At 37.2% G+C, this 27640-nt stretch overlaps 3 protein-coding genes across 7 annotated transcripts in view; 2 read left to right on the top strand and 1 right to left on the bottom strand.

Annotated features, from left to right (window-relative positions):
- Positions 1-8811, top strand: part of LOC117409351 (dual adapter for phosphotyrosine and 3-phosphotyrosine and 3-phosphoinositide-like) — a 36582-nt gene extending 27771 nt beyond the window's left edge. Inside the window, exons 8-9 of one of the 2 annotated variants that reach the window (XM_034015270.3) lie at positions 2480-2567; positions 6024-8811. In XM_034015270.3, the coding sequence (XP_033871161.2) occupies positions 2480-2567; positions 6024-6047 (112 nt within the window). In that variant the 3' untranslated portion in view covers positions 6048-8811. Of the gene's footprint in view, positions 790-2479; positions 2568-6023 lie in introns of those variants that run through there. The other variant, XM_034015271.3, reaches the window with a different exon arrangement.
- Positions 8812-11920: 3109 nt separating this feature from the next.
- On the bottom strand, positions 11921-17960 carry LOC117408786 (ragulator complex protein LAMTOR3-like). 4 transcript variants are annotated; one of them, XM_034014090.3, is made up of 7 exons: positions 17720-17960; positions 15170-15219; positions 14566-14600; positions 14141-14199; positions 13151-13284; positions 12993-13056; positions 11921-12854 (listed from the first exon to the last, which is right to left on the bottom strand). In XM_034014090.3, exons 2-7 carry the CDS (start codon positions 15182-15184, stop codon positions 12784-12786), a joined length of 378 nt encoding a protein of 125 aa, XP_033869981.1. In that variant the 5' UTR covers positions 15185-15219; positions 17720-17960; the 3' UTR covers positions 11921-12783. The 4 variants fall into 4 exon arrangements, with proteins under 4 accessions (XP_033869981.1, XP_033869980.1, XP_033869979.1 ...); XM_034014089.2 differs by lacking the exon at positions 17720-17960 and adding an exon at positions 15542-15751; XM_034014088.2 differs by lacking the exon at positions 17720-17960 and adding an exon at positions 15415-15535.
- Positions 17961-18778: 818 nt separating this feature from the next.
- LOC117409606 (H/ACA ribonucleoprotein complex subunit 1-like) lies at positions 18779-25377 on the top strand. The gene is made up of 7 exons (XM_034015894.3): positions 18779-18871; positions 20212-20415; positions 20635-20789; positions 21405-21464; positions 21753-21897; positions 22979-23068; positions 24836-25377. Exons 2-7 carry the CDS (start codon positions 20232-20234, stop codon positions 24844-24846), a joined length of 645 nt encoding a protein of 214 aa, XP_033871785.2. The 5' UTR covers positions 18779-18871; positions 20212-20231; the 3' UTR covers positions 24847-25377.
- The last annotated feature ends 2263 nt before the right edge of the window (positions 25378-27640 follow it).

Raw genomic sequence — 27640 nt, 5'->3', positions numbered from 1 at the left:
TTCTTAATGTGCAGAAATTGATGTTTAACATTAAACTGCCTACTCAACCCTACTGCGCCACTATTCCATTCATACTTTTTACAATAAACATTTATATATTTTACATTAAACATGTTTCTTCTCCTTCACACGTTTTTGTTTAGCATGAATATCATCTTTGTTTACAAACAGATGATCGATAAGCTATTCCATTATCCTATGTTTCTTTACTTATTATTATTATTATTATTATTATCATTATTATTATTATTATGTAATTCCTAACTCTTACCAGTAATAACTGAACATTAGTATTACCCCTTCTATTGGAAGATTACCAAATATATGGCTGTAACAAAACACTTGTCCCACATGTCAAGCTATGGCAACTGCATTAAGGTAAGCACCCTAATAAACCTTCTGAATAAAGCAAAGTACTGCCATATATCATATACAGTTTCTCAACAACATGCACAATACATAACCCGCGGCTCTATCACCAGTAGAATAACAATAACAATATAAACACAATAACATGTATTTAAATATTACAGTGAGGGTCTCAGCCTCACAACATAGCTTACTAAAGTAAGTTATTTTGAAGAAAAAGTGCAACGTTTCATTCAGTTCAGATTTTATACAAAACTGCACGCACTTATGACCCTAAGTAAACAGATTACTGCAACCTTGTTTCTTTAACAGTAAAACAAACGTGGTGATGCAAAACCTACATGCTGCTTTCTCTTGCTGTTTTAAATCTGCTATTTCTCAAAATGAGATCAATTATTTTAATTATAGAAATGTAAGGACTACAGAAAAAAAAAAAAAATACCTGATTAAATAAACGCTGGTGTGTATAATCAAGTTTCTGTCATGCAGATCAGTATATTCAATTTGACCTAAGACTGTTTCATTTCAAATCCAAGAAACTGTTATGTTCATACTTCAGTTTTCCGTTCCCATAACCAACGGTTGTCTGTGACCATAGAAGATATTTTCTAATTTAAATTATCCACTGTTTATGAAAAAAGCGGCACATCGCGTAAAGGTACGAGGGCCAAACCATATACTCGTCCCTCCCGTCTGAAAAGTGAGGGGGGCCATGGCCCCCTTGGCCCCCATGGTGGCGGTGACCCTGATGCACACATTGGGCCTCATTTATGAAAGGGCACTAAATGTAGTTGTTACGTGCACATTAAGTAGTGAGCCTGACATGCACCTTAAATCTAAATTTACTCTCCCATTTATTAACAGAGAACGCATTAATTTATGTGCACACTATTTGGCTAATTTACATATCACAGCATGCACACTACATGTGTTGTAAGCGATAATTTATCTGCACAATAATGTCCAAGACTTACCCATGACCACCGTGATATGAAAAGCCCCAGCAGTCCAGGCGTATCTTTTGAGCAGTAGCTTATTGTGAAAGGTGGCTTACATTGACAAAAACGAGCGATCAACAGACGCAGCCCTCCGCAGGGGACAGGCAGAGGCAACACAAACTAAAACAGTACACAGAGGAGTTAGAAATTCTAGTGGAGGAGGTTGTTTTAAATTATAATACCTTGTATGGGCCAGTGTTTTATTTTTTAACCACTCTATTATTTGTACCAGTGTAATGAACTATACAATAAAATCTAAGAAATTACAGCATTCATTCACAGTTATTCACACTTAATATAACCTGTTATTTATAGGTAATTTTCACTGTTCTATATGAAAACGTTAATGCAAGTAATGCCTCCATGATGCCAGACAGATTTCAGCCCAGAAAAATAGGTTTAAATAGTGCGCCTATCAGTGGTTAAAGCCTGGTTTCCAAAGTAACAGATTATCACTTACTTTAAGGTGCAACTACGATTATCACCCTTTAGTAAATACAGTGTAAATAAATTAATCTCCGTATTCAGAGTGGGGCGCCTCGTTTAAATACATTAACATGCATTACCATACAAATCACATATTCATTCTGATTACCATAGTGTGGCACAATTAAATCAGTGTGCGCCATAATATGACCACTATTTCTCATGATAATTAATACAATTGCAATAGTAAATACAGAAATCATGAACGTGCACACTAATTGCAATTATGGTGCATCATAATGTTTAGTGCCCTTTCGTAAATGAGGCCCATTGAATGTAATCTGGGGTGTAGTCTGCTGTTTAGATGTTGCAATTATTAAGCTGTGGCTAAATTTAGTCTAAGAAGCTTCACTTCCCCTTGCTGTAATGTGGACAGTGTGTCTTGGGAAACAAGCAAACAAGTGGCATACATATTCTAAAGCACAACTTTTATGGTTCAGCAGTTAGTTTGAGATGAACAGCAAACATCTATTTTGTTGAAAATATAGCAATACAAACTACATGTTTTTAAAATATTTTTTATGTACAATTTTGTTCTTTAAATAATAGTTTAAACATAAATTATAATATAGAGGAGGGTTAAATACAGACAAAATAACCTTGTGCTCTTTTTTTTTTTTTTTCAGTTTAGTATTTCCGGAGAGAACATTTTATCTGTGTGGAAAGACAGGTGTGGAAGCAGATGAGTGGATCAAGATTTTGCGATGGAAATTGGTCAGCATGTTTTTATTTTCCTCGGTGGCTTCGTCTGGGATATTTTTTTAAAAAATCTGAAAGTAATCAATTAAAGTCCCAGTCCAGGTGCTCGTTTCTATATGCACTTACGATATCATATCGGGCAAGTACGATGTCGGGAGCAGAATATACGATAGAAGCAGTGTTTCTGTATAACATTGCACACACTACCTGATCGTATTACTAGGCATATTCTATCGACACCAATGTACTTGATGTATATACATGACAGGTAGATCTTACCGTCATTTCCTGTTTTGAACCTTCAGAAACATGGCTGCTCTAATGCATATGCAGTGTATTTACAGCATAAACAGAAATATTTACACCGACAGAGAACTTTCAGGTGATGAAATTATTGCCAAGTACCGTTTGAAGAAGGAGGATATCCAAAATCTTTTTACATTACATTAATTGGGAACAGACTAAAACAAATGACAAAACGGAATGCCATGACTACAATGGAGAAAGGAATGCCCATTGATATAATGGAGAAAAGAATACCCATTGAATATAATGAAAAAAGATGAATATGGAATGAAAGCTTGTATCTGAAAATCCGTAAATCTTAAAACCCCTAATATCGTTTCTTACAAATAAACTGTACGAAATAAAAGTGGAATGGTGTGGAATGACAGCTGTTTTCTGTGGAATGACAAGTTTGGATACTAGAAAAGGAAAATACTTAGATATATGAAGAATAACAGCTCATAATTTGAATAGCCTAACACATATAATAACCCTTAATGCCACTGCTTACAGGTGAACTAACATGCAAAATAAAAGTGGAATGGCATGGAATGACAGCTGTTTTCTATGGAATGACAAGCTTGGAATACACTGTAATGATACATTATTTAAATAACAGTTATGGATATGTGTATTTTAAAAGTGTAATGAAGTAAACTTTGTTCATTTAATAATAATAATAATAATAATAATAATAATAATAATAATAATGATAATTAATTGAAAACATGTAGAAAACATTTTGCAAGGGGTTTTAATATTTCTGTCAGGGATTTTAAGATACAAGCTGTCATTCCTTATTTATCTATGATTTTACAGTTTTTTCGGTATTCTCGGCCTGTCATTCCACTTTTATTTTGTATAATAGTTAACGTCTATGTAATGACATAAGGGGTTTTAAGTGTTATTTTAAGTTATAAGCTGCCATTCTTTTTTTCCTGTTATATTCAATGGGCATTTCTTTCTCCATTATAGTCAATGGCCATTCCTTTCTCCATTATAGTAAATGGGCATTCCATTTTGTCATTCGTTTAAGTCTGTCCCCATTCATTGAACGTCCAGATAATATGCAACCACAAACTCATTATTAGAAATGTGGTGGCTAAGTGGGTGGGCGCCACACATGATGCATTTATCTGGTCAGATTGTGATACCATTGGAGAGGAGGACGCTTCCAATGTGGCTGGTTGTTGGGAGACAGTGGATATCCCCTTCTTCCTTATCTTCTAACACCAGTAACTACATATACATCAAGAGCAGAGGAGGAATACAAATCTGACCATTGCAAAACTAGACAGGTCATTGAAAGGTGCAGAGGTTGCCTCAAAATGCGCTTTAGGGCACGACACAACTCTGGTGGCGATCTACAATATTCCCCAGAAAAATGTGTGAAGATCAGAATAACTGTATGTGTTCTTCATAATATTGCCCAGCAGAGTACTACAGCAATAGTACCTTGATCAACGATATCCTCCACTGGGCTGCTTCCTGCTGGGGCTTGTGATATTAAAGTATCACATTCCCCCGAAACACCCTCAGTGACAGACGTCCCCAGTAAATGAGTCATCCTCTCTTCATCCGCGGAGAGTGGGTAGCATGGTGACGGGCCTCCGCCGGTTTTCTCACTGTCACACTTCCACTGCTGGTGTTTTTTGTGGGTCCAACTGCGATAGCCAGTCCATTTTTTTTTTCCTGCAACCATGTTATACCCCTTCCTTCACTAATGGAAATCATTCTGTTAGCAATTTCGTTCCATTTTTTTTCTTTTTAGACATAGTTGTTACATGGTAGTTCAGTTTAGAAAATAACAAATCCTTTTTACTTTCGACTTCTAGTACCTGCAAGCTAGCCCTGCTGAAATGCTTCCTTTTACCTACTGTTTGAGATGCCATTGTCATCGTCTTCTAACACACCCAACAACGTCCCAGTTAATTATGGTTTTATATTGTGGCATCTCATGTTTCACACGTGTTCTGATACATGTAATAATTAGTCAAGGCAACGCAATGCTGTGTTTATGTTGCAGTCCCAAACGTTTCATTTACATGGGAATACATTAAATACAAATAGGGTAGATGGAAAATGGGATAGCAGGACATTTAAAACTGTAGTTTCTGTCTGTTACAGGAGTCCTGATTACACAAACTTACTTTTCTAGACCATTCAAAATACATGGTATCCTTGTGCTGCGTGATTAATACATTTTCAGATAATACATCATTACTAGCCGACCTTATTATGGATTATAGAAACTGGTGACAACCATTCGAATTAGCAGGTGATAAGTGGTCGAAAGACCAATCGTAACTGCAGTTCCGACCTCGCAATATAGAAACGAGCCCCCGGTCTTTGTTCTGAGTCCAACCATGTCCTTTATCATGCAGTTGAACCAATTAACCTCCTGACCAGGTCCTAAAGCACTTAAGCATTATATTACATGTTTCTATTAAACCAGGAATGGAATGGACTCAAGGAGAGTTGCCTATACCTGGATTAAAAGTTAACCTGTTGAAATTTTGAATGGCTTTGATAAGTCAGTACAAATGCATTGGCTTGTATTATCAAATTGGAGGGTAAATCCAAGATAGATCTCCAGGACCACATTTTTCAAAATTAGTAATTGGGATCAAAATAATCATTTTTTTCAGAATATGTTATTACTGGATTACATTTATCACATTATCAAATAATCACAATTACTTAAAAGTAAAAATTCTTAATATTTTCACTTTAATTTAGCTGTTATATTATGTTCACCTACAATGTGGTTTCAATACTTTAACATGCATTGAAGTAACATGTAGGCCATAAATTAATATGGGCATAATGACTATTTAAAATAGACAGTGTAGCCTTCCTCAAATTTGAGTATTCCACTTCATAAAATAATATGAAGTACCTTTATCATTTTCCTAACTAAATGGGACCGATTACCAGCAATTAAACTAACTCAAGTACCAGAGTTGTATGTATTAATATGTAACCAGGTTTTGAAAGCATAAAAAGCTCTGCAGACACCAATATTTCTGTTACTTGCATACTTGCATATATTTAGCCAAACTACCAGATTTCTTCGTTTTTAAGAGAGGGTTGGTTAAGAGTGAAAGAAAGGGAAATGGAAAGAAAACAAATCTATTTTTCTTGTGAATGTAATTTTTTTCTAATGTGATTTATTTTGTTTTTCAGTCACAAATTGAGAAAAGCAGATGACCTAACATGTCAAAAGAATTTATTCAGATTCTGCTGTGGGAAATAGTGCACTGAAGACTTTTGAAGATGATAAAATTGACTTTTGCATTTTGTTTCCTGTCCTGTTTCTTTGATTTTTTTTTTTTTTTATTGATTTTTTTTACTAAATTGCTATTCCTAAGATCTAACGAAAAAGCCAACTAATGAAGAAGATTTAATGACAACTGGATTTGTTATTTATACTATTCTTTGAACTTGGAGTGATGGCGCTGTGAATCCATTTTCTACAGACACCCGTCATAAGTTTAAAACATGGAACAAAATTTTACGTTACCTTCTGTTAAACTAAACAAATTAACTCAATGGCATGTTTGGATTCTATACATGCAGCACATATGTTTCTATTCAGAGTCAGATGGGGTCCTATAACCTGTAATACATGATGTGAATGTGACTATATATATATATATATATATATATATATATATATATATATATATATATATATATATATATACACACACACACACACACAGTGCCTATAGAAAGTCTACACCCCCTTGAACTTTATTCACATTTTGTTGTGTCAGTGCCTCAGAGTTTCATGCATTTAAATTTGGATTTTTTTCCACTTATCTACACACCATACTCCACACTGTTAAGGGGAAAAAAGTTTTTATTGAGAAATAGACTATATATTAAAAATACAAAACTGAAAGATCATAATTGGATAAGTCTCCACCCGAGTTAATTCTTGGTGGAAGCACCTTTGGCAGCAATTACAGCTGTGGGTCTCTTAGGATAGGTCCCTACCAACTTACACACCTAGATTTGGCAATATTTTACCATTCTTCTTTACAAAACTGTTCAAGCTCTGTCAAGTTCCTTGGGGAGCGTTGATGGACAGCAATCTTCAAGTCATGCCACAAATTTTCGATTGGATTTAGGTCGGGGCTCTGACTGGGCCACTCAAGGACATTTACCTTTTTGTTCCTTAGCCACTCCAGTGTAGCTTTGGCTGTGTGCTTTGGGTCGTTGTCATGCTGAAAGGTGGACTTCTGTCCCAGTTTCTGCTTTCTTGCAGAGGGCAGCAGGTTTTCCTGTAGGACTTCTCTGTACTTTGCTCCATAAATTTTCGCTTCTATCCTGACAAGTGTCCCAGTCCCTGCCGATGAGAAACATCCCCATAACATGATGCTGCCACCACCATGCTTCACAGTAGGGATGTTGTTCTTTGGGTTTGCGCCAAACATAACACTTTGCATTTAGGCCAAAAAGTTCCATTTTAGTTTCATCAGACCACAAAACTTTTTGCCATATGGCTACAGAATCTCCTGAGTGTTTTTTTGCGTACTTCAAATGGGATTCAAGGTGGGTTTTCTTAAGTAATGGCTTCCTTCTTGCCACCCTACCATACAGGCCAGATTTGTGGAGTGCTTGGGATATTGTTGTCACATGCATACTTTGACCAGTCTTGGTCATAAAAGCCTGTAGCTCTTGCAAAGTTGCCAATGGCCTCTTGGTAGCCTCTCTGATCAGTGTCCTTCTTGCTCGGTCATCCAGTTTGGAGGGATGGCCTGATCTAGGCAGGGTCTTGGTGCCATACACCTTCCACTTCTTAATAATCGTCTTGACCGTGCTCCAAGGGATATTCAAGGCCTGTGATATTTTTTTATACCCTTCCCCTGATCTGTGCCTTTCAACAACTTTGTCCCGGAGATCTTTTGAAAGCGCCTTGGAGCTCATGGTTGAGTCTTTGCTTTGAAATGCACTACCCAGCAGAGGGAACCTACAGGAACTGCTGAATTTATCCTGAAATCCTATGAATCACTACAATTTAACACAGGTGGAGGCCACTTAACTTGGTGTGTGATTTTGAAGGCGATTGGTTACACCTGAGCTAATTTAGGATTGCTATTACAAGGGGGGTGGACACTTATCCAGCCAAGCTATTTCAGTTTTTATTTTTAATTAATTTTCTACAAAATTCTAGAATATTTTTTTCACTTGGAAGTTGTGGGATAGGATGTGTAGATAAATGAAAAAAAAACTATTTTAATGCATTTTAATTTATATAGTGACAAAAAGACCACAGCACTGCAATAAGAATTTATCATTTTCCACGACTATCCTATATCGTTTAATTTTTTTGTTTGTTTGTTTATATACCCGAGGCATGCACACATAAACTATGACCACATTTGTAGCTCCAGAGACAAAAGTTTGTATACTAGGCAGACTGAAAATGTAATGCTAGAAAAAAAGAAAGATTGTAAGTATCTTGAAACCTCAGTAGGAACCAACTAAATAATAACAAATCTAATGCAGGTCTTAATTTATTAGTGCAGATTTAGTTTTATGACCAAACTTGTTACCATGTGTGGCAGGGTGAAAGCCCTGTCGGTGCACACGTGTGTGTCTGTGTGGGGAATATTGGGTTGGCAGGGAGGGGGTTAAATTCCTCCCTGTCAGAACACGTGGGAATGTGGCTGGAGCCGTAAATTGAATAAACGATTAATGGTTCATGAGGCTCCAGCCGCAGGTGTATAAAAAGGGTAATCATGGGTGTTAATGTTAGAATTAATGTCGGCGTTAGTGAAGGTGATGGTGTTTGGGGAGTTTGTAAAGCCGTTTCAGTGGAAGCGGTGACTCGGCCTGAAACCACAGGGTATTTGAAAGGGTTTTGTATTGTTTTGTTCACCCATTTGTTTTGACACTTGTGCCTTTTTGTTTTGTTTGTCTACATTTTTGTAAATAAACATGCGCATTAGCGCTTACACTTGCAGCTTCTGTCTCTGGGTCTACTTCCTGGGAGTAACAGCCTTGCCAATGACGCTGTCCTTACCACACCAGGTGAACTCATTTACATGTAGAGCAGCTGGTACCTAAAATGAAAAATACTACATAGAGAAAAATATACAATTACATTTCTGGGATGTCGCTTTTTGTGTCACATAAAATGACATTCATTATTTGTGTTCATGGGGCGACCACTCAAGATTCATAAATGAATGAAGGGCTAAGTGTTTAACCCAGTTATGAGCCAGTTACCTTTAGCTGATTTGGAGGTGTGCATAAAATCTATGAACATCTTGTGTTGTTTTAGACCCTTAGAGGGTGAATTAACTATAGGCACAGAACAAATTATTGCAGATGCAAAATTAAAATTGCACTGCGCCCTATGTAAGTTTAAGAGCAATGCAAATTACTCAACATGCACAGATTATGATCCGCAATTATGATAATCAGGGTCTCAATGAGCGCATCGGTCGATATAGCAGCTGCACTTGTAGAGTTAGGAGCACAGATAGCAGCAGTCGCTGTATAACATTTGTGGAGCATGAAGATACAAACCAAAAAAAATGTCTGAGGAAGGGCAGCAAAGTCCTCTTGGTGCACGGAAAAGAAAAGTTTCTGAGAAGGAGCTGAGAGTCCTTAGGCCGAGGTCACTCAGCATGAAACGGAGTTGTTTGGAAAAACCTCAGCCAACATAAGTTATGCTACTATCCTTAGGAAATTATATGTATGGGCCTGCCCTTTTTAGCATGACATCCAGAAATTTGCCAAGCACTCTGGAAAAGGTGGATTGGGCTATCCCCTCCAGACATTACAACTGTGATCTGAAAGGAACCAGAGGCTAAGTAATTAAGAGAACACAGCACTTTCACATGTACAGGAACAGTGGTCCCTAGATTGACGCTGGGGTTTAGCATCCATCAATCCATCAAGTGTTGCTGCATCAGACAGTGTAGCACAGATACTATCCTGAAGCCAATGACAGGTCTCTGCAGGTGTGTGCTTTTATACAGCTCTTAGTTACTCGCTTCTACAATGGTTTGTAGAAGAGGTGTAAAGTTATTGGAGGCAAAATCCTTACATCACATTATAATGTTTGCGCCCGCTTAGTATCCAGATCCAGCCCAATTCCATGCTCTTTTCTTCATTTGAATACATTTCAATATAATTGTAATAAATTAATGATGGCAAAATGCAAATCTGATAGCAGGTGCAGAACGCCATTCTTTATGCCACATTTTTAGCGGCAGCTAAAATCTGACTTTACGGCTGCTAAATACAATTTACAGCACCCCCTTAATGTATACTAGCATTTCTGTTTTTGAAGTGTTGTGTTGAAATGCTATTGGTAATGTAAAAAATAAATGATGAACATGTTGCATTTCCACTGGTCTCAAGAGCATACTTGGTACCTTATGAAATAGTAAAAAAAAAAAAAAACAACACATTATATATGTGTAAATTGCTAAAACAGAATACCTCAACTAATATAAAAGCTGCATAGGGCACAGTGCAGTTTTAACCCTTTGCAGTCCATTTATTAAGTGCGTCTGGTGCGTCAGGTCCAATTTATTTTCACACGCACAGTTAATTTAAAAGTTTAAAAGTATTTTTTTTCCCCACAGTCAAACGGGTTTAAAAGGCCCTGCATATCAACAAAGCACTCATTAGGCATCTCCAGCCCCGCCCCACCCTTTCGTTCACTATAGCTTTCACATATGCTAAGAAATAAATAATAATAATAATAATAATAATAGTTGTACATACCAATCAATCATCTCCTGATCACTCGTTTTATCACCAAACGCCTCAATAATGCGATCGAAGTCATTATTTTATTACTATAACATCTGAAAAAAGCTTTGCAAATGTCCATGATATTCTCCAAGCGCTGATGCAGTATCAGCCAGCTTGTTTCCTTATGGCCGCCCCTATCTGATGCCAGGGGCAAGTATGACTAATCATGAGATACGCCCTTTTTTTTTTTTTCCGGCCTGTCTTGGCTCCTGTCGCTCCCACTCGGTCATTGAATGGTTTTCTCGGCTTTTTCGAGAGAAAAAACGACTAGGAACCCGTTTTTTGCGTTTTTTTGATGATGTCGGACAGGGTCCGACATTGGACCAGATAGGAATAATTGCAATGTCGGACCAGGTCCGACATAGGACCGCAAAGGGTTAAGCAGGTCTCGCACCTTGGGGACAACATCTAATTTTAGGTTCTTGCTTAGGTTTTTGTCACCTACTGTATGCACAAAGGCTTTAAGGATGAAGTGTTTTTTTTTTTTTTTAATTTAGTGTGTCCAATTATAATTTTTCTCCCAATTTGGAACGCCCAATCGCTTTTCTCCTCATCACAGCAATTCCCCACATGGCTCAGGAGACCAGAGGATTCAGTAAGCGTCCTCTGATCCCACAATCAACCCAGCTTCCTTTTTCACCCAGGAGCTACCGACCTCTGGAGGACAAAGGCCAGCCCTGCAGGTGTGCGCTCCGAACTCACTGGGCGCCTGGCCGGTAGGGTTCGCTTTAGAGTGATGAGAAAAAACAGTCCCTGCCAATTTTACCTCCCTAACCCATGGGAGCACCTGGGAGCACTCCCTTTAGAGTCCCCAGTGAAGACGTGTCTGCTTCGCACAGCCAGGATGTGAACCTGCGCTGTATGACTCACCCTGTGCACCACACGGCTGCGCTTTTACCAGGTGAGCCACTCAGGGAAAAAAAAAGGAAATTAAGCCAATTTTACTATTAACACATTTCCCAGTTGTGACTGAGATACATGAATGGCTTAACAGGTATCAACTGAATTCTTAAAGGAGATTATAAAAGTCAGGGTAAAACACTGTAACTCTAAAGCTGTAAGCTATAATATATGGTATACTGCTCAGTAGAGTCTGAGCTATTGGTACAGATTTACCATGTCAAACAGTTTACTGTGTTTCCTCATTCCCTTGGTTTGAGACCAGAGACAACCCAGAGTGCTGAAGAGCCTAGGGGCCTCTGAAAATGAAATCCTGTGTTTTTATATACAAGTGACTTCTCCCTGAAGAATGATTATTTCACCATCACTGGTATGAAGTTAAAACACAGTAAAATAAACAATTGTGACTCAAAGTCTTTGACTATTTATTTAAATTTGTGCACATCCCCAAAAGGTCTGTATGAATATATACAGGTATACATACTCGGCAGAAATAAACTTAGACGGCAAGTATACCAAGTATCCCACAATATTTCATTGGATGACTTTTAAAGTGTTTATGATATGTATCCTATCTTGCAGTCCAAAACCAAAATGTAAATGTTTTCGTTATACTGAATGAAATTACTTATCTACAGTAGGTTTACCATTATATTTCCAATTCCAATTTGTCTGACAGAAAAAAAATAAGGTCACAATATATATATATTAGCTACTTTTTCAACACAGTACATGTATATTTTAAAGTTTTTGTAATGGCACTGGGAGCACACTTCGGGCCAACAAGGGCATATCTATCCAACATACAAATGTGTACGCTACAGTAACGTACAACAAATGTATATACATTTTAACAGGCTTCCAAACGTCATTCTGAGTAACTTAAATTTGGAAAATCAGCCTGAAGTGTGCGAGATGTCTGGGATGGAAATAAGACTCCCATAGCAGTTTGATCCACTCCTGGTTTTACTATGAGTTTAAAAAGACACAACTGAGCTTGTTACCACTGTGGCTAATCAAGTTCATATTAAAAAACGGGTGAATGGGTGAAACTGCTATGCAATAGGAGTCTTATTTCCATCCCTGGATGTTTAGGTAATTACTGCTTGAGCTAGTATAAACCCTGGAATTACATTCTTATTTCCCCTGCCACAGTTCAATGCAAACTATCATTGCTGCAAATGAATACTGCTAGAAAGAAATATACGAACTGGAATACCATGATGAATACATGATGTATTATAAAGATTCACTGAATCCATTCTTAAACTTCCACGACTTGGCGCAGCTCCTCAAATAACAGAACAAGATCTTTTTCCAAGTTTATAATCAATCCTGTCAAAAAAAAAAGGGGGGGGGGGGGTCAAACTTGCATTATTAATAGGCTGAAAAAAACTTCAACAACAAAAGGTGAAGAAACACCACATATATGCTGGCTTTACACTTTATAAAGTATGTAGAGTATAGCCATACCTGTGTTTGCACTGCTGCTTGCTATGAAGCTGATGACCAAGGGCAATCGATTGAACTGTACAATCTAAGAGGGAAGGAAATTTTAAGTAAAAAGTTACACGCCAATATTAAAGCTCACTGTCCACGATGTGGTATGTAAAGCTTGGTGATGTCAATACCTGGTACGTGTTGTAGTAGCAGATGATACTCTTGTTTTTAGAGAGACCAAGCTTACTGCCTTGGTCTGTTGCCAATGCAAAGGTGGAGAGGAACCCAGGTCTGAGAGCATACTCAGGAGCATTGTCATTAGCAACTAGGGAAAGAATAATACACCTGTATCAGTGTCCGAGTAGATTGTTTTAATGCAGAACACAAAGGTAAGTGGAAAATGTAATTGTTTACAAACATATGCACACAGACAAAAGATCACTAAAAATAACCAACCTAATTGAAATTAAACAAGGTCATTTTTTACTCGCATAATATAACGTCACAATAGCTTGAAACTCATGCCAGTAAGGCAGCACTCAGACTTTTATTTTTTTTATTGTGGCATTAGGCCAAAAGTGAATATTTTTTAGACTATACAATACAATACAATTTGCTCTTATTTGCTCGCTTTGCAACAAGAACCAAAAACAAATGGCAAACAGTCCAGCCTAACAGTAAGCATGTGAAAACAGATACGTCTTTAAACCTGACTTAAAAGATTTAATTGTAGCTGCACCTCTAATATCACTTGGAATAGAGTTCCAGAGACGAGGCGCGCAACAACTAAAAGCTCTTCCTCCTCCTGATTTTAAGTGACTATAAGGGATAACCAAAAGATCAGCACTTGCTGACCGTAGAGTGCGACTGGGAATATAAGGTACAATCAGATCCGCCAGATACAAAGGCCCAGATTCATGAAGCACTTTACTGCTGTGAGCGACGCATTCTAGTAAGCACTCTAGCTGCCGCATTCAAGTTGGAGCCGCTGTAATGTAGAGTCCGGTAAGCCAGAAAAGAGACTAAAAGCAAGGCTTCACAAACTTCCTGAAAGGACAGCAAATACAGAAACTATCAACAGTAAAAACTGCCTAAATAAAGCAATCCCAGGACAATTACCTTAGCTACAAAGACTCATGTAAAATGTTGCTTTTAAAAGAACACTTCATTGGTAAATTTACCTTTAATTACTGGCACCCCATCTCTATCAGAAACTACAATGGCATGAAGACCTTCAACACTGTGCAAATACAGGGAAAGAAAAAAGTTTAATTTGGATCACTAGAATATACTATTGTGGATAATAGTAAAATACAGTAAAGACTTAAATAATTATGAGAACAATTATGTTGAAGTGGCTCACAGGTACTATTCATTGTATAATAACAGCTGAATTCACACACCCCAGTCAGCACTAATCTTGGACTACCTAGCTCTCAATACGGACCCACTAATCATGGGAAACCAGCCATAAGTCCAAAAAAATTACAGTATATACTGCTGTTTTTAGTCTATGTTATAGGCCTATATATTACAACTGAACAAGGGTCATATTTTGTATTTCATCCTAGAATTGTGCACGCTATAGATATCAAAGCCAACCTACCTTGGCAACTGTTTATAAAGATACCTTTTTAGGTCCTGTCAAGAAAAAACAAAAGACAACCAATGAGATTCGTTGGCTGGTTTCACAGACCTCGAATTGCACCAACCTTAACGTCACCTTAGCTAAGGTAGAGCTGTTACGGATTTTACCACAGGCTCATTAGGGACCTTTAAAATATAAATGTGAAGCAGCCTGCGATGACAGTAAATATGCACTGTACACTGCAGCTTCACACAGTAACGTTCATTAAGTTTTATCAAAACAAATAACTTGTATAGTATATTTAATTTCTGGCTGTTGTACTTCACTTTGTATAGCTGTAATTAGAATGCCACGAATTATATATATATATATATATATATATATATATATATATATATATATATATATATATTACGCTAATGCATCCAGTTTAAAACTAGTTGGTAGTGTTATTGTTACTTTATTTTTTACTGTAAACATTTCTGACAGTCATATTAGAACGACAGTTTTAAAAAGAGGTTGGTTGTACTGGTATAATTCTAGCTTATAGTAATGAAATTACTGAGGAGACACAAGAACGTAACCTTTACATGCATGCATTTAGTAAAAACAATAGACTTACATCTGCCACAGCCATATTGTCCGACGCTTTATCAAACTCCAATCTTCGACCTAAAAAAATAATTACCATAGTCAATATATATATATATTTCGATTACAGTAAACATTTAATCACACACGATTTAGTGTACCTCACACTATATCAACGATTACTACTTAAACATGTTTCTTGAACAGGGAAGCTCCATTCACAACAATAAAACATTTAATTAATTACATTTTAAAACTAAAGTAAACATGTCTTACCTAAATCAATCTAATTTGTTTTTGTTTTTGTTTTTGCAAATATAACGTTACCTGTCTTTGTTCCTGTCAGGTTTTGACCAAAATATCACATGACATTTAGACGCAACAGGAAGTGTTTCTTACTGACCTTGTTGTGACGAGAACTTCCTCTGTCCTCTGCCCTCTGGTCAAATAGGGAAGGTATGGGCAAAGATACTAAAGAATGGCTTTGTGGGAGGTTCCGAGGTTTTACAGTATTTTACAGTTTTGCAGTATTATCACGAATATAAACCAAATATATTTCCCAAGATACTTCTTCTGAGTAGGGGAAGTTGGCGCATGCCATCTAATAACAGATGATGAGCGCCCTCTACCGCCCTTCTACAATATCTTCCTCTCTAGATACACCCCCATTTCCCAGTAGTCAGTATTTGTAATGATTTTATTTCCTTTTTTGCCTTCCCCTCCTTCAACATACTGTGCATTGATAAATTATCCACCTCTAATGCCTTCAACTGATTTATTAATACCGCTCTTTGTTGTTTGAATTTATTACATTCTAATATGTTGTACATTTTCTAACCTTTGACATCCTCCATCTACATGTTTCCCTTTCCTAAACAGATGCTGACTCAATGCTGTCCAATTCTCAATCTGTTCATTATAGTTTCTTCCGCCCTATTCAATTCCCCTCTAGATGTTTTACTCCCTAACCTGACCTTTGGCTGTATATCGTAATAAAACCTTCCCTTATGATTGTGTTCCCATTGATTTTGTCATAATTCCGTAATGTTTTGCTTAGTTATTGGATTTATTTCTGCCTGGCACAGAGGGAGTACCATATCCACTTCCTTTCTCAATAACCCATTTTTTGCCATGAAATCCACCTGTTCATTACCTAGCACCCCAGAATGGCTTCGTACCCATGCTAATATAATATCTGTCTCTGATTGCACATTCATTTAATGTTATTAAATATCATATATAATATCTTTCCTGAGTCAATGCAGCCGTGTCAAATTTCATTTTTTTTTTTTCATCAAACTTTCACTTTTGACTAGGGTGTCTTGAAGAAACCAAAAACATTGTCCAATTATGAATAGTACAAAATTATGAAAAATGCAGCACAGTCCGGTATTGTGGTACATGCGCAGAAATGCAAAGTAACAGCATAGCCAGCAACTTTCGGCTAAGCATTTGGAAGGGTAAAGCTGAAGAGACTTTTGAAGCTGTATCAGAGATATTATACAGCTCCAAACAAATATTTTAAACTTACATGTTATTTTTTGTTTATTTTTGCAAACAATTAAAAAGCTCAGTGAAAACACTAAAATAGTAAAGGTGCTACCTTTTCTTTAATATTTTATCTGCATTATAATAAGGAGCTGCATATTATAACTTAACAAAACTGTACATTAACAAACAGCACCAGACATTATCTGATACATGATTATTATTATTTATTTTAAAGTTGAGAATAGTCAATTTAAGGCTATTTTACCTCAACTATTCGACTGTCAAATTAGACGTCATTCTACCCCTACCACTCTGGCAAAATTAGTACATGTACTTAAATTTGTCTTAATACAGTAGTGGAGGCGGGCGTTCATACATACATAGAACTCTCCGTTTATGGTATCATATTCTGGGGATAAATACAGGCAGGATATGTCTTTAATTCTATCATCTTTATAAATCTAAACGCAGGTTTAATAATGCTGACACTAGGCCAAGTGCTTCAGAGCAGAGTACTAGACCTCCAGCTCATTGGTAAGAATTCTCAGTACACAGTAAATATACTGTATATCAAACTTGCATATACAAGTATGCGATCTTGGTTCCCGCAGACAGGCGATCAGGGCAAGGCAAATCCACCCGGGACCTCTCACACTAAAGTATAGCGCCGATACCGCTGTACAAAAGAGCCGGGTATATCGGGCTTATATCTTTGTGTGTGATTACGTCACCTACCAGTTCACACTAATTAAATCAGAATAAAAAGAGAAAAAGTACACAAGAACAAAGTTTCAAGAAAGGGGGACAACTGATTGATTTGTAGCGACCATCGCCGTTTTAGAATAATATAATATTAAACGTCTTTTGTTTATTATTTTATAATATCAAACGTACAAATGAAACACAAATTGGTATGAGAAAGGCAGAATACTATTTTATACTACAAAACAAAAACCTTTCAACATCAAATAAAGAGCTTAAAGTAGAAGTTGAAGCAAGGTACTTGGTGATAGACAGTGAATGTTGATTTCAAAAGCAGTGTGACCTTAAAGCAAAGTTAATCTTTTGTTTCAGTTGATTGTTTTGTTACCTTAATATGATGCACAGTGTCGTGTCCCGGGTGTGAGGGGATGCACAGCGTCGTGTCCCTGATGTAAGTGCCCTGTCGTCGGCGCTGAGTGACAGGATTGTGTGTACATTGCTTTGCATTGTGTAGCTAGAAAACTACTCGTTCTTGGCTTTATCGTATTGCTTTTCTTCTGTACCACACACGCAATGGCAGCTTGTGTTGTGTGTTAGGAGTTCCTGTGACTGACACGTCAATAGACCACTGGCATTCGTCAAGGATGTTACAATATACAAGTGACACAGTATTTGCTATTACAATAAATATGCAACTTAAAGAAATAAAAGTCAATTCAGAAATTGCTATATAAATTCTAAGTTGTACTACACATGTACAATTTTGAGTTGCAGTCAAAATTGCTATATAACTTGTTTGGGAAGGCGGATGGAAGTTGGACTATATGAAGAGGCATTTATAAAGCAAATCACATGAATCTGCTGTGGTTGATCTTAGAAACAGAAATTCTCGCCCACTGAGATTTAGCTTGCGGAATATGTTAAGAGAAACTGCTGCTGACAGAGAGAACATAATAACTCTGATAGAGAGACAGCGATCGAAACCAGATGAAATAATGATTTTATAGACAATGCACTCCATGCAACATATACCTCATGACTCCCAATCCTGTATAAATAAATGATCATGTAATGCTGTATGACCTATTAATATTAGTTCCTTCCTCCCTTTTTCCATTTCCCCATATGTTTGTATTTCCCCAGTTTTTAGTGATTTTTATAATAAAATTCCTAGCCCCATCTGGCGACTACTCCAAAGATATGCTGTCCTAGCAACAAAGTTGCAGTACGACATAATGTCACTGTCGTAAAGTGCTGCAAAAACAATGTAACTGATTTAAGCAAACATTTATATAAAGAAGAAATTGAATAATATTTAATATTAATCGGCAAACGCATCTGCATACAATACAAAACGTATTGCGCAATTCTTTCGTAAAATTAACGTTCACATTTTACGACACTTCGAATTATTTGTATGGCAACTGCCTAGTTTACGGCAGAGGGAGGTAAGTAGCCCACCACGTGTGCTTGGTTAACGCAGCATAGTCACAGCAGAACCTCCGGCTGCGGAGAGGCAGGCTGGGTCTTGGTCAATAAGGTAAGATAAAATACATATTTATGTATTTGATTATGGTGTGCGTTTTTTTTTTTAATAAATAAAACCGCGTTACATGAATTGTATAACAAATATAAACAGTTTTATATTCTTATCGTGTAATTACAAATAGGAGTGATGAAAACAGACGATGATATCTCCACTGACCAGTTTTACAACATTAGTACTTATACAACATTTAATTAATTCATGTGTCTATATGTTTATATATCCTTTTTGTTGTAAGTTAAGGTGACTACGGTACCCGTGTGTTACTGTTAGCCTAGGCACCGCGAGGATACTCGGATTTTAGTTATGTAAAACACACACACACACAAGAAGAACCGCATGTCTTTTTGTAGCTGTGTGAAGTGTGCATTTGTATGTGAAACTGGAGGAATGCCGTGCAGTTTGCCATTAGCTTCCTGCAATCTTGCTGTATCAACATTAAGACGTGTTGTACGCAATCAAACCTGTGCCACTGGTTTAAAAAAACAAATACATAATTCCGCATACAACTTTGAGGACCGCTGATTTAAGAATTAAGGTGTCCATTTACTGAAATGTACTCGACTCGATTATGTTTATAGATTTATGTTTTAAATTGTTGTACAACAATTTTGTACAATTACATTAATAAACAGTATATTTAACATATATAGTGTATTGCCAATTAAAACTCTTAGAATCAATGCAGTGGCTATTATGTTACAAAGCAAAACAGGCATATTTGTTGTCAACACTTGTGTCATGTAATGCTTATCATTAAAGTCAACGGGTTAGTTTGTCTCTTTTTGCTTAGCCCATACAAATCATTTTAAAGGGGTTTGAATGTAGTGGTAAACAAGCCATGCCTCAGTGAAATCCAGTTTCAACTATAATTATTTATTACCAGAAAAGTCATACTTTTATTTAAGCAATAGCCAATTAATTTGCACTTTGATTTAATTTGCACAGATAAAGTGTTAAAAAAGAAAGGGGGAAAAAAAGCTTATTTAAAGGATAACAGCAGTGTCTTCATATTGAGGCAAACAAACATGAGACCTGTTCAGAATACCCCAGGCAGAAACTATTAATTTCAAATCTTAAAGAAAAAAAAAATGGTATTAGAATCATTAGTTGTGTGATGCATAGATGCACCCTCTAAACTATGATGTCAAGTTGGCCGTATTAAGTTAATTTAAGTATTCTCCCACTGTACATCAGATCATGAATAACCACTGATATTTGGCATTTAGGCAAAATGATAAACTTTGGATAAAGTTAAAACTTCTAACACCTCTACAGATCTATGCGTGCTTCATTCTAATCCTTTATTAAGGATGCTTGTCTCTTCCTTCCAGTTTCTGCATTTAAGGACAAGATGTCTTTCCGAGGCGGGGGTGGAAGGGGAGGTGGCTTCAGTCGAGGTGGTGGTGGAGGCAGAGGTGGATTTGGTGGCCGAGGTGGATTTGGCGGCAGAGGAGGCGGCTACGGAGGCCGGGGAGGTGGTGGTGGGGGCCGTGGGGGCTTCAGACAGGACTACGGACCTCCAGAGTATGTAGTGGGTAAGGAAGGAATTGCTTTTCATACCAGCTGTGGTGTACTAGCTTGTTTACCACGCCAGCCTCCTGCTTTTGACCAGTTATTACTGCTTTCTTTGAGACTTGGGCTGAAGGTTAAATGTCTTACCCAGTGTCACTGGCTCATGGATTTGAGGTTTATCCCTTTCCTTGCTTAGTGTGGCTAAGTTTCTAATTTATTATTATTTTTTTTAATTGCCCCAGGATTAGGAGAGTTCATGCACCCATGTGAAGATGACATTGTGTGCAAGTGCACTGCAGAAGAGAACAAAGTTCCTTACTTCAATGCGCCCGTTTATTTGGAAAATAAGGAACAGATCGGAAAGGTGGACGAAATATTTGGACAGCTCAGGAGTTTTGTATCCTTTCAAAATAATAATAATAATCTCTTCTTGCAGGGGTCTAATTGCTGGTCATCTTCGTAACCCTCTGGATTATTTTTTTTTCATCTAAAGCAATACAATGAATCATAAGGAAAACTATTATGAAAGTGGAAGTACTTGCTGTATACCACCAGGAGATAGTTTCACATACACTGATTAGCATTAGTTATGGACTACCTACATATTGTTTTAAGATTTAAGTGCTTATCTGGGTCTGTGAAACTAGACGAATGTCCTTCACAGATATGATATGGGTCATTCAACTATAACTATACTGTAGGTAGTCTAGCCATACAAATAAAAAAATCGATGTGCAGAAATGTCAGTGTTTTGTCTATCAGTTTAGTGACGAACGTTTGATTAGGAGTCTTTATCAATGCCTTCAGCTGAAACATTTGTCATTGTAATAGTAATTGTAATAATTATCAAGTAATTGTAATAGTTTCTTTTAGTATTTCTTCATTTTATAGGTAAGCACTGGAGTTGGTGCATGCTTATTTTTTAGAAACTTTTAACCCACAACTGTGAAATTAACCCAAATGTTAATATGTTTGCATTTAAAGTAATTGATTTCCTTAACTCAAAATGCAGTACTTTTCAGTCAAACTCTCAGAAAATATGAAGGCATCTTCATTCAAGAAATTACAGAAGGTCAGTTCGAGGTGAACATATTTTCAAAGAGAAGGGCTTGCATAAGGATGTATTGCTGGATCAGGATTGTTTCTATATGTCTTATTGATTTACTGTCTGTATTACTCTTTGGAATAACCAGTTAAGAGCTGAAGCAGCATGGTCTTGATTTATTATTTTTGAAATGTGAACACCATTTAGGATATAACATTTTTACAGGAAATTCTTGCAGTATGTAACTTGCGTGTCATTTTTTTCTGAACTGCTGTGCTGGCGTGTCTTGTTATTAACACAGATATTTCTTTGCAGTTCTATATAGACCCAGCAAAGCTGCTTCCCCTGCAGCGGTTCCTGCCTAGACCGCCGGGTGAGAAGGGTCCTCCGAGAGGCAGGGGGAGGGGTGGCAGAGGAGGACGAGGAGACTGGGGTGGAGGAGGACGAGGGGGTCGTGGAGGTAAGAGGACTGTCGACCCTACAGAAACAAACAGCTGCTGGGGGCTCCGCGCGGAGTGCAGGATGTGCCCTATTGCCTGGAGATCGCAGGTTCGAATCCAGGCTGTGTCACAGCCGTCCGTGACCGGGAGTTCCTAGGGGGCGGCGCACAATTGGCTGAGCGCTGCCCGGGTAGGGAGGGCTTAGGTCGGCAGGAGATTCCACGGCTCACCGTGCATCAGCGACCCCTGTGGCCGATAGGGCGCCTGTGGTTCTGCAGTGGAGCCGTCAGATCTGTGTTGTCCTCCGGCACTATAGGTCTGGTGGCATTGCTGTGGATCTGCAGTGCGAAAAATGACGGCTTGGCAGGAGCACATTTCGGAGGACGCGTGTTCCAGGCGCCGTTTCCCGAGTCGGCAGGGGGGTTGCGAGCGGTGAGCCGAGGATACAGATAATAATGGGGCATACTAAATTGGGGAGAAAACCGGGGTAAAAAATTGGCGACGACTAAAAAAAAAAAAAAAAAAAGCAAGCAGCTGCTAGAAAGTACAGCACATGTTCTTTAAGGCTGTTTTTAAGGAGCTCCATTGTTTAAACAAATGATGTGATTTGCAACAGAGGCGGCTTATGCTTTAAAGGGAAAACCCAGATTGGAAACTAGACCAGTCTTGCATTGGCCTCATAAAGACACTCTAGTACTCTGTATGTTGGACTGTTCTAAATGGTCCTGGGTTAAAATGAAAAAAATGCTCTTAATTATGGTACATCCACAAGTTCATTACAGTGTGTAAATCGAATGTACTTTACCTATGGAAAAACTACTCGCTTTAATAAATAGCCTGTAAATGATGAAACCATAATAGTAATTTATACAGTGCAGACTTATAATATGTATAATAGTGTATGTGTCAGAGCAACAGTGGTAGACAGTAGGGGAAATAATGCAGTGATAAGTCACAGATAATGTATGGATTGCCAGTGTCTGTTGCATTTTCCTATTGTCATAGTGGATAACAATAGGTAAATGCAGCAGCTTGAAGATCTGCGTTTTGACGATGCTCATAACCATCGCCGTGTGTAAATGTAATTTGGTGTTTTCTCAGGTGGTTTCCGGGGTGGACAAGGTGGTGGAGGAGGCTTTAGAGGAGGCTTTAGAGGAGGGAGAGGAGGAGGTGGTGGCCGAGGTTTCAGAGGTGAGTCTAAAGCAACTCATACAGTCACACTGGTACCTTTAGTGCATCATCCACCATTGAAAACAGAAGTGGTTGATTGTGTAAAAACATTACTGTTATTGCGCTAAGCAACTGCAATGCAGTTGCCCCTTCCGAGTTTTGTTCATACCTGAGCTTATGGCATATACCTGCAATGGGTGAAACTGCTATGCAATAGAAAGTCTTCTTTCCATCCCTGATGTAGTAATTTAATACACCCATTCCTTTTGCATTCCAAAAGTCTTACTAAGACTTTAAAAAGAGATTACTGGCATGCCAAGTTACATTTCTAGTAAAACACCTAATCTTTGGGGACTGTGATTCTTATTGTATTGTAAATATCAGTGCACTTGCAAAGCTGGTCATCAGCATGTAGCGCTACAGAAATACTTTGCTATTTACTAGTCCTGGGACAAATATCCGAATATTCGAACAAATACTTTTTGACATGTATTTAGATACAACAATCAGATGTTCGTATTTGCTACAAATCATATGACAAATACCATGCACTTATTTACCGTCTCACCAGAATTTATGCAACCCAGTTTAAAAAATAAAAAGGCAAATGAAAAAGAGATCTGTGTGATGTGAAAGATTGATGGATCTATCTATCTCTATCTATCTATCTATCTATCTATCTATCTATCTGTTTAAAAAATAAAAAATAAATACACACACACAGCAGTTCTTGAGCCTCTATTTAAAAGTTTTAGACAGCAAAAAGTAAACAAACCAGATTATGCGAGCACGCATAGATCTCTATGGAAAGCCACTTGGGCTTTAGAGCGAACCAGAATCTCATGGGACAGAAAAAAAGGCAAGCATGTCATTCTGAAATGCCTCGCTTAAACAGTACCCAACTTCCAGAAAATGTTGTGTATTGGTTTTTATATAGATTGTATATATTATTACATTCCACATAACAAATATATAAGAGAACCAAAACGTTGAGCCCCTCCCCCCCACCGTCACTTTACAATGCCATTTCCACGTTTGTTTTATTTGAAGGTTTAAAAGTTACATTTCAGTTTTCATTTGCTTGTTCAGCTGCAAAAAGGCACAAGTAAACCTAATGTTATTACTTTATGAAAACGTGTCGATGGCCACTGTTTATTGTGAAGAAATGGCAATGGCAAGGAATGAAAAATAAAATAAAATGCATTGTCAACTTTATGTACTATTTATTTCAGGAATAAACAAACATTTAACTTGAACTGCTATTTGGCATCCTTTGTTTTGTAGTTAATTCACTGGGGTAAAGTAAGTCCTACACAACTAATTCTATACTCCCGTTTATTTTTCTATTTTAACGTGTTACATATTGTAAGGTCTTGCTGTAAAATAAAGGAACACACACCGGCCACGGCCACGCCCCTACTATGAACTCTGACTGCGTTCAGAGCAATAATGGCTTTTATTCCTTTTTGAAAAACGAATGAACGGATATTTAAATTGAGCGAATATCCAAACATTAAAATCCTGCATTTGTCCCAGCACTACTATTTACACAGGTGCTTTAGCAAAACATTAAAGCCTGAAACATATAGGATGTAATGGTGATAATAAACCTTATGTAAAGGCCAGTCAAGAGACCACCAAAATGTGGTCTTAGTAGAAGGTTGGTCTTGATACATAGATTGTATAATACTGTATTGAAGCTGTTCTAGACCAATATTTAGTAAATATGTCTGTTCACCTGAATTTTGTAATAATTGGTATCTAAATGTGCATTTTCTTAACTCCTAGGTGGAAGGTGATGAAAACGGGAAGTGGGACCTGCACTGCTATGGTTCCAGTTTCTGCATCAGCTGTTTGCCATCAAAGAGGCTGCAGCTCATCTGCTGGTTTCTTCATATTTAAGAGAACGTGTTTTAGAGACAGTGACCAGTAAATAACTATTTTAAATTGCTTGTTAGTTTCACATTTTGTATGAGCAGTCCAATCAGGGGTGCCTTTGTAATTAAGTGTTTTGGGATAACATTATGTGACTTTTTTTCTACGATTTTTTAAACCTAACTTTTTTTTTCTGGTTTTGTTATTTTGGTATTGCCTACTTTTTAAAAAATGTATTTAACTGAAACCGTTCTTCATATCGCAAGCTGTGATGTTAGGAAATACTATTTCAGGTCCCATTCTGGTCAAATATTTCTAAAGCATTGTATATAACTTAGTGTTTTCAAGTTACTTACTGAAGTAAGTTTTGCCTGGAATTATATTGCCAACATTTACTATTTGTACTGTACTGTACTGTACTGGGATCTAATACAATAAACCCACCCATTAAGAAGTTTGTTCTTGTAGTAATTTTAGCCCCATAGGTACTTGACACACTTCACATTTGGTACACAAATTCACAAATTTGGTACAGAATTCCCTCACTATAACGAACCTGTTGGGGTGCAAGCCTTTTGTTCGTTATAGCGAGGGGCTCGTTATAGAGAAAGGACAATCAAATTAAACGATAAACTGTTGGAGTAAATTAATGAGATGAGATTGTGAATAAAAGTAGAATTACATGTACCTGTTTGTTTCATGTATGCAGTATTCTGCCTTTACTTTATCCTATTTGTTAAAGAATTAAAACGAAGTAACTTACGTAATGCAAAGATCCCAAATTGAAGCTGAACTTTTATTAAAAGTAAATCTGACATGAATCGTTTCAAAGTGCACCAAATCTTAATCCAACAGCAAGAATCCCAAACTGAGCTTTTATTCCAAATCAACCCGACATAAAAAGTTTGACGTTAAAGGTTTGTTGTTTTTTTCTTTAATCAATTTTGCTTTGCTGCATGGTTGCTGTACAAGCCAAACAGTGCTTTTATAACCTTTATTCACAACAGAGGCATGCCTGCGTTTAGTCCTTTTTTCAAATAATCAATATAGTTTCCAGCTTTGTTGCAACATAAAATTATCTTCATTTAGGAAGCATAGTTACACAGCACACTTTTTTTTTTGCAGATTTTTCATTTTTAGCCCTCAAAAGCAATTTGGACAGTTTACAGACAATTTTTGCCTTTTTTAAATACACGCTTTTTTATTGTGATTGATAACAGAAATACAGTATTTCAATAGAACGTAAATAACAAAATAACAGCAATGTGTTTACAATTGTAGCATTATAATACTGATCACAACATAGCATCATTTTTTTTTTTTTTTTTTTATTTAAAACAATGGCAGCATTATAATAACAATAATACCTGTGCAGGCATATCACTTTTTAGATTTTTTTTGTGAGATTTCAAAGCAGACACTCTTCAAACCCTCATCAATGCTAATGTCTTTATTTAGCACACATACATCAGATAACTTGCTGCAAATTTTCAATCACGTCGTTTCAGGCACCGGTGTACGGGATAGTGCTGAGAAAATAGCATTTTTCATAATTACGTATTGTCATAATTTGCTAATCTTGCTGTTTTTTTCAAAAGGCCTTGGGCAAATGTGAAATCTACTTCAAAAGTTTGATGCATTTTTTTAACATGGCGAAAACCAGCAACATTTCTTCTGGCTCCACTGACTCTCCATGAAAACATTTTTGCCGAACTCTCTCTATACCACAATGCTTTGCGCGCAGTGAGACAGACGTCTCCTTTGAAAATCAGCGGAGTCGAGTATCTTAAATAGAATACCTTTTGAAACACCCTTCTAATAAACTGCAATATTATTGGCTGAAGCAGTTTTGAGTGAGGCTGGATTTTTATCGGTTAAAATATTAGTGTGTGCTCCCATTGTCTAGAAAGGTTGCTGTGTTTTTGGCACAGTGCAAGATTGACAGTTGGAAGTTTGTCTGTTGGGAAGTTTGCAGGAAAGTTCGGCTGGTTGATTGGAAATTAAATTTGCAGGTCCGTACAGCGTTTCATATTAATGAATTATTAGATGAATGAACAAATACGTTTATGAATTACTGTATGAATTGACTAATTTATGGACAAATTGCTGGACAAATTGACCAATTCACGAATTGACAAACAAATTGACAAATTAATGGCTGGATAGTTTTGGCACAAATGGCGCTCCATACTTATAAGCGCCTGCACAATATTCTCACGGGAGTGACAAATTTGGACTCTCATGCAGTCCATGTGGAAATCGCGGGATAAGCAGCTGAGTGGTTAATAATTAGTATAAGTAATTGAGAATGTCACATTCTGGATATGGGTGTGTGTGATCATCTATCTGTAGGTTACATATTTGTCTGTCATGGAACGTGGCATTATCATTTTAGTTATTGAAAGCGTCAGATTCTTCAGCTCTAGAGGAGTGTCCATACATGCACCCATCTGTATATCACACCTGCATTTGTTTCCTGTATCTGGAAAACTGCTTGTTCAGCTGTCTTAAGCATCCCTGTAAAGTGAAGTTTGTCAATCTGCCGTCGCCGCACGTAATGCAGTTTAAAAATTTAGGTTTGGGAAGCAAGGACTGCCCACATTATGTCATCCAATTATTAGAGAAATATAAATAGACTGGTAACTTATCTTTCTATTGTGTTTGATTCATTTGTACCCCTTCACCTCCCCCAACCCGGAGTCTAGTGTCCCTTCCAGC

This window comes from Acipenser ruthenus, chromosome 2 (genome assembly GCF_902713425.1).
Source record: "Acipenser ruthenus chromosome 2, fAciRut3.2 maternal haplotype, whole genome shotgun sequence".
Taxonomy (NCBI): Eukaryota; Metazoa; Chordata; class Actinopteri; order Acipenseriformes; family Acipenseridae; genus Acipenser; species Acipenser ruthenus.
The sequence above is the reverse complement of the archived record's forward strand: the minus strand, read 5'-3'. Positions and strand labels throughout refer to the sequence as shown.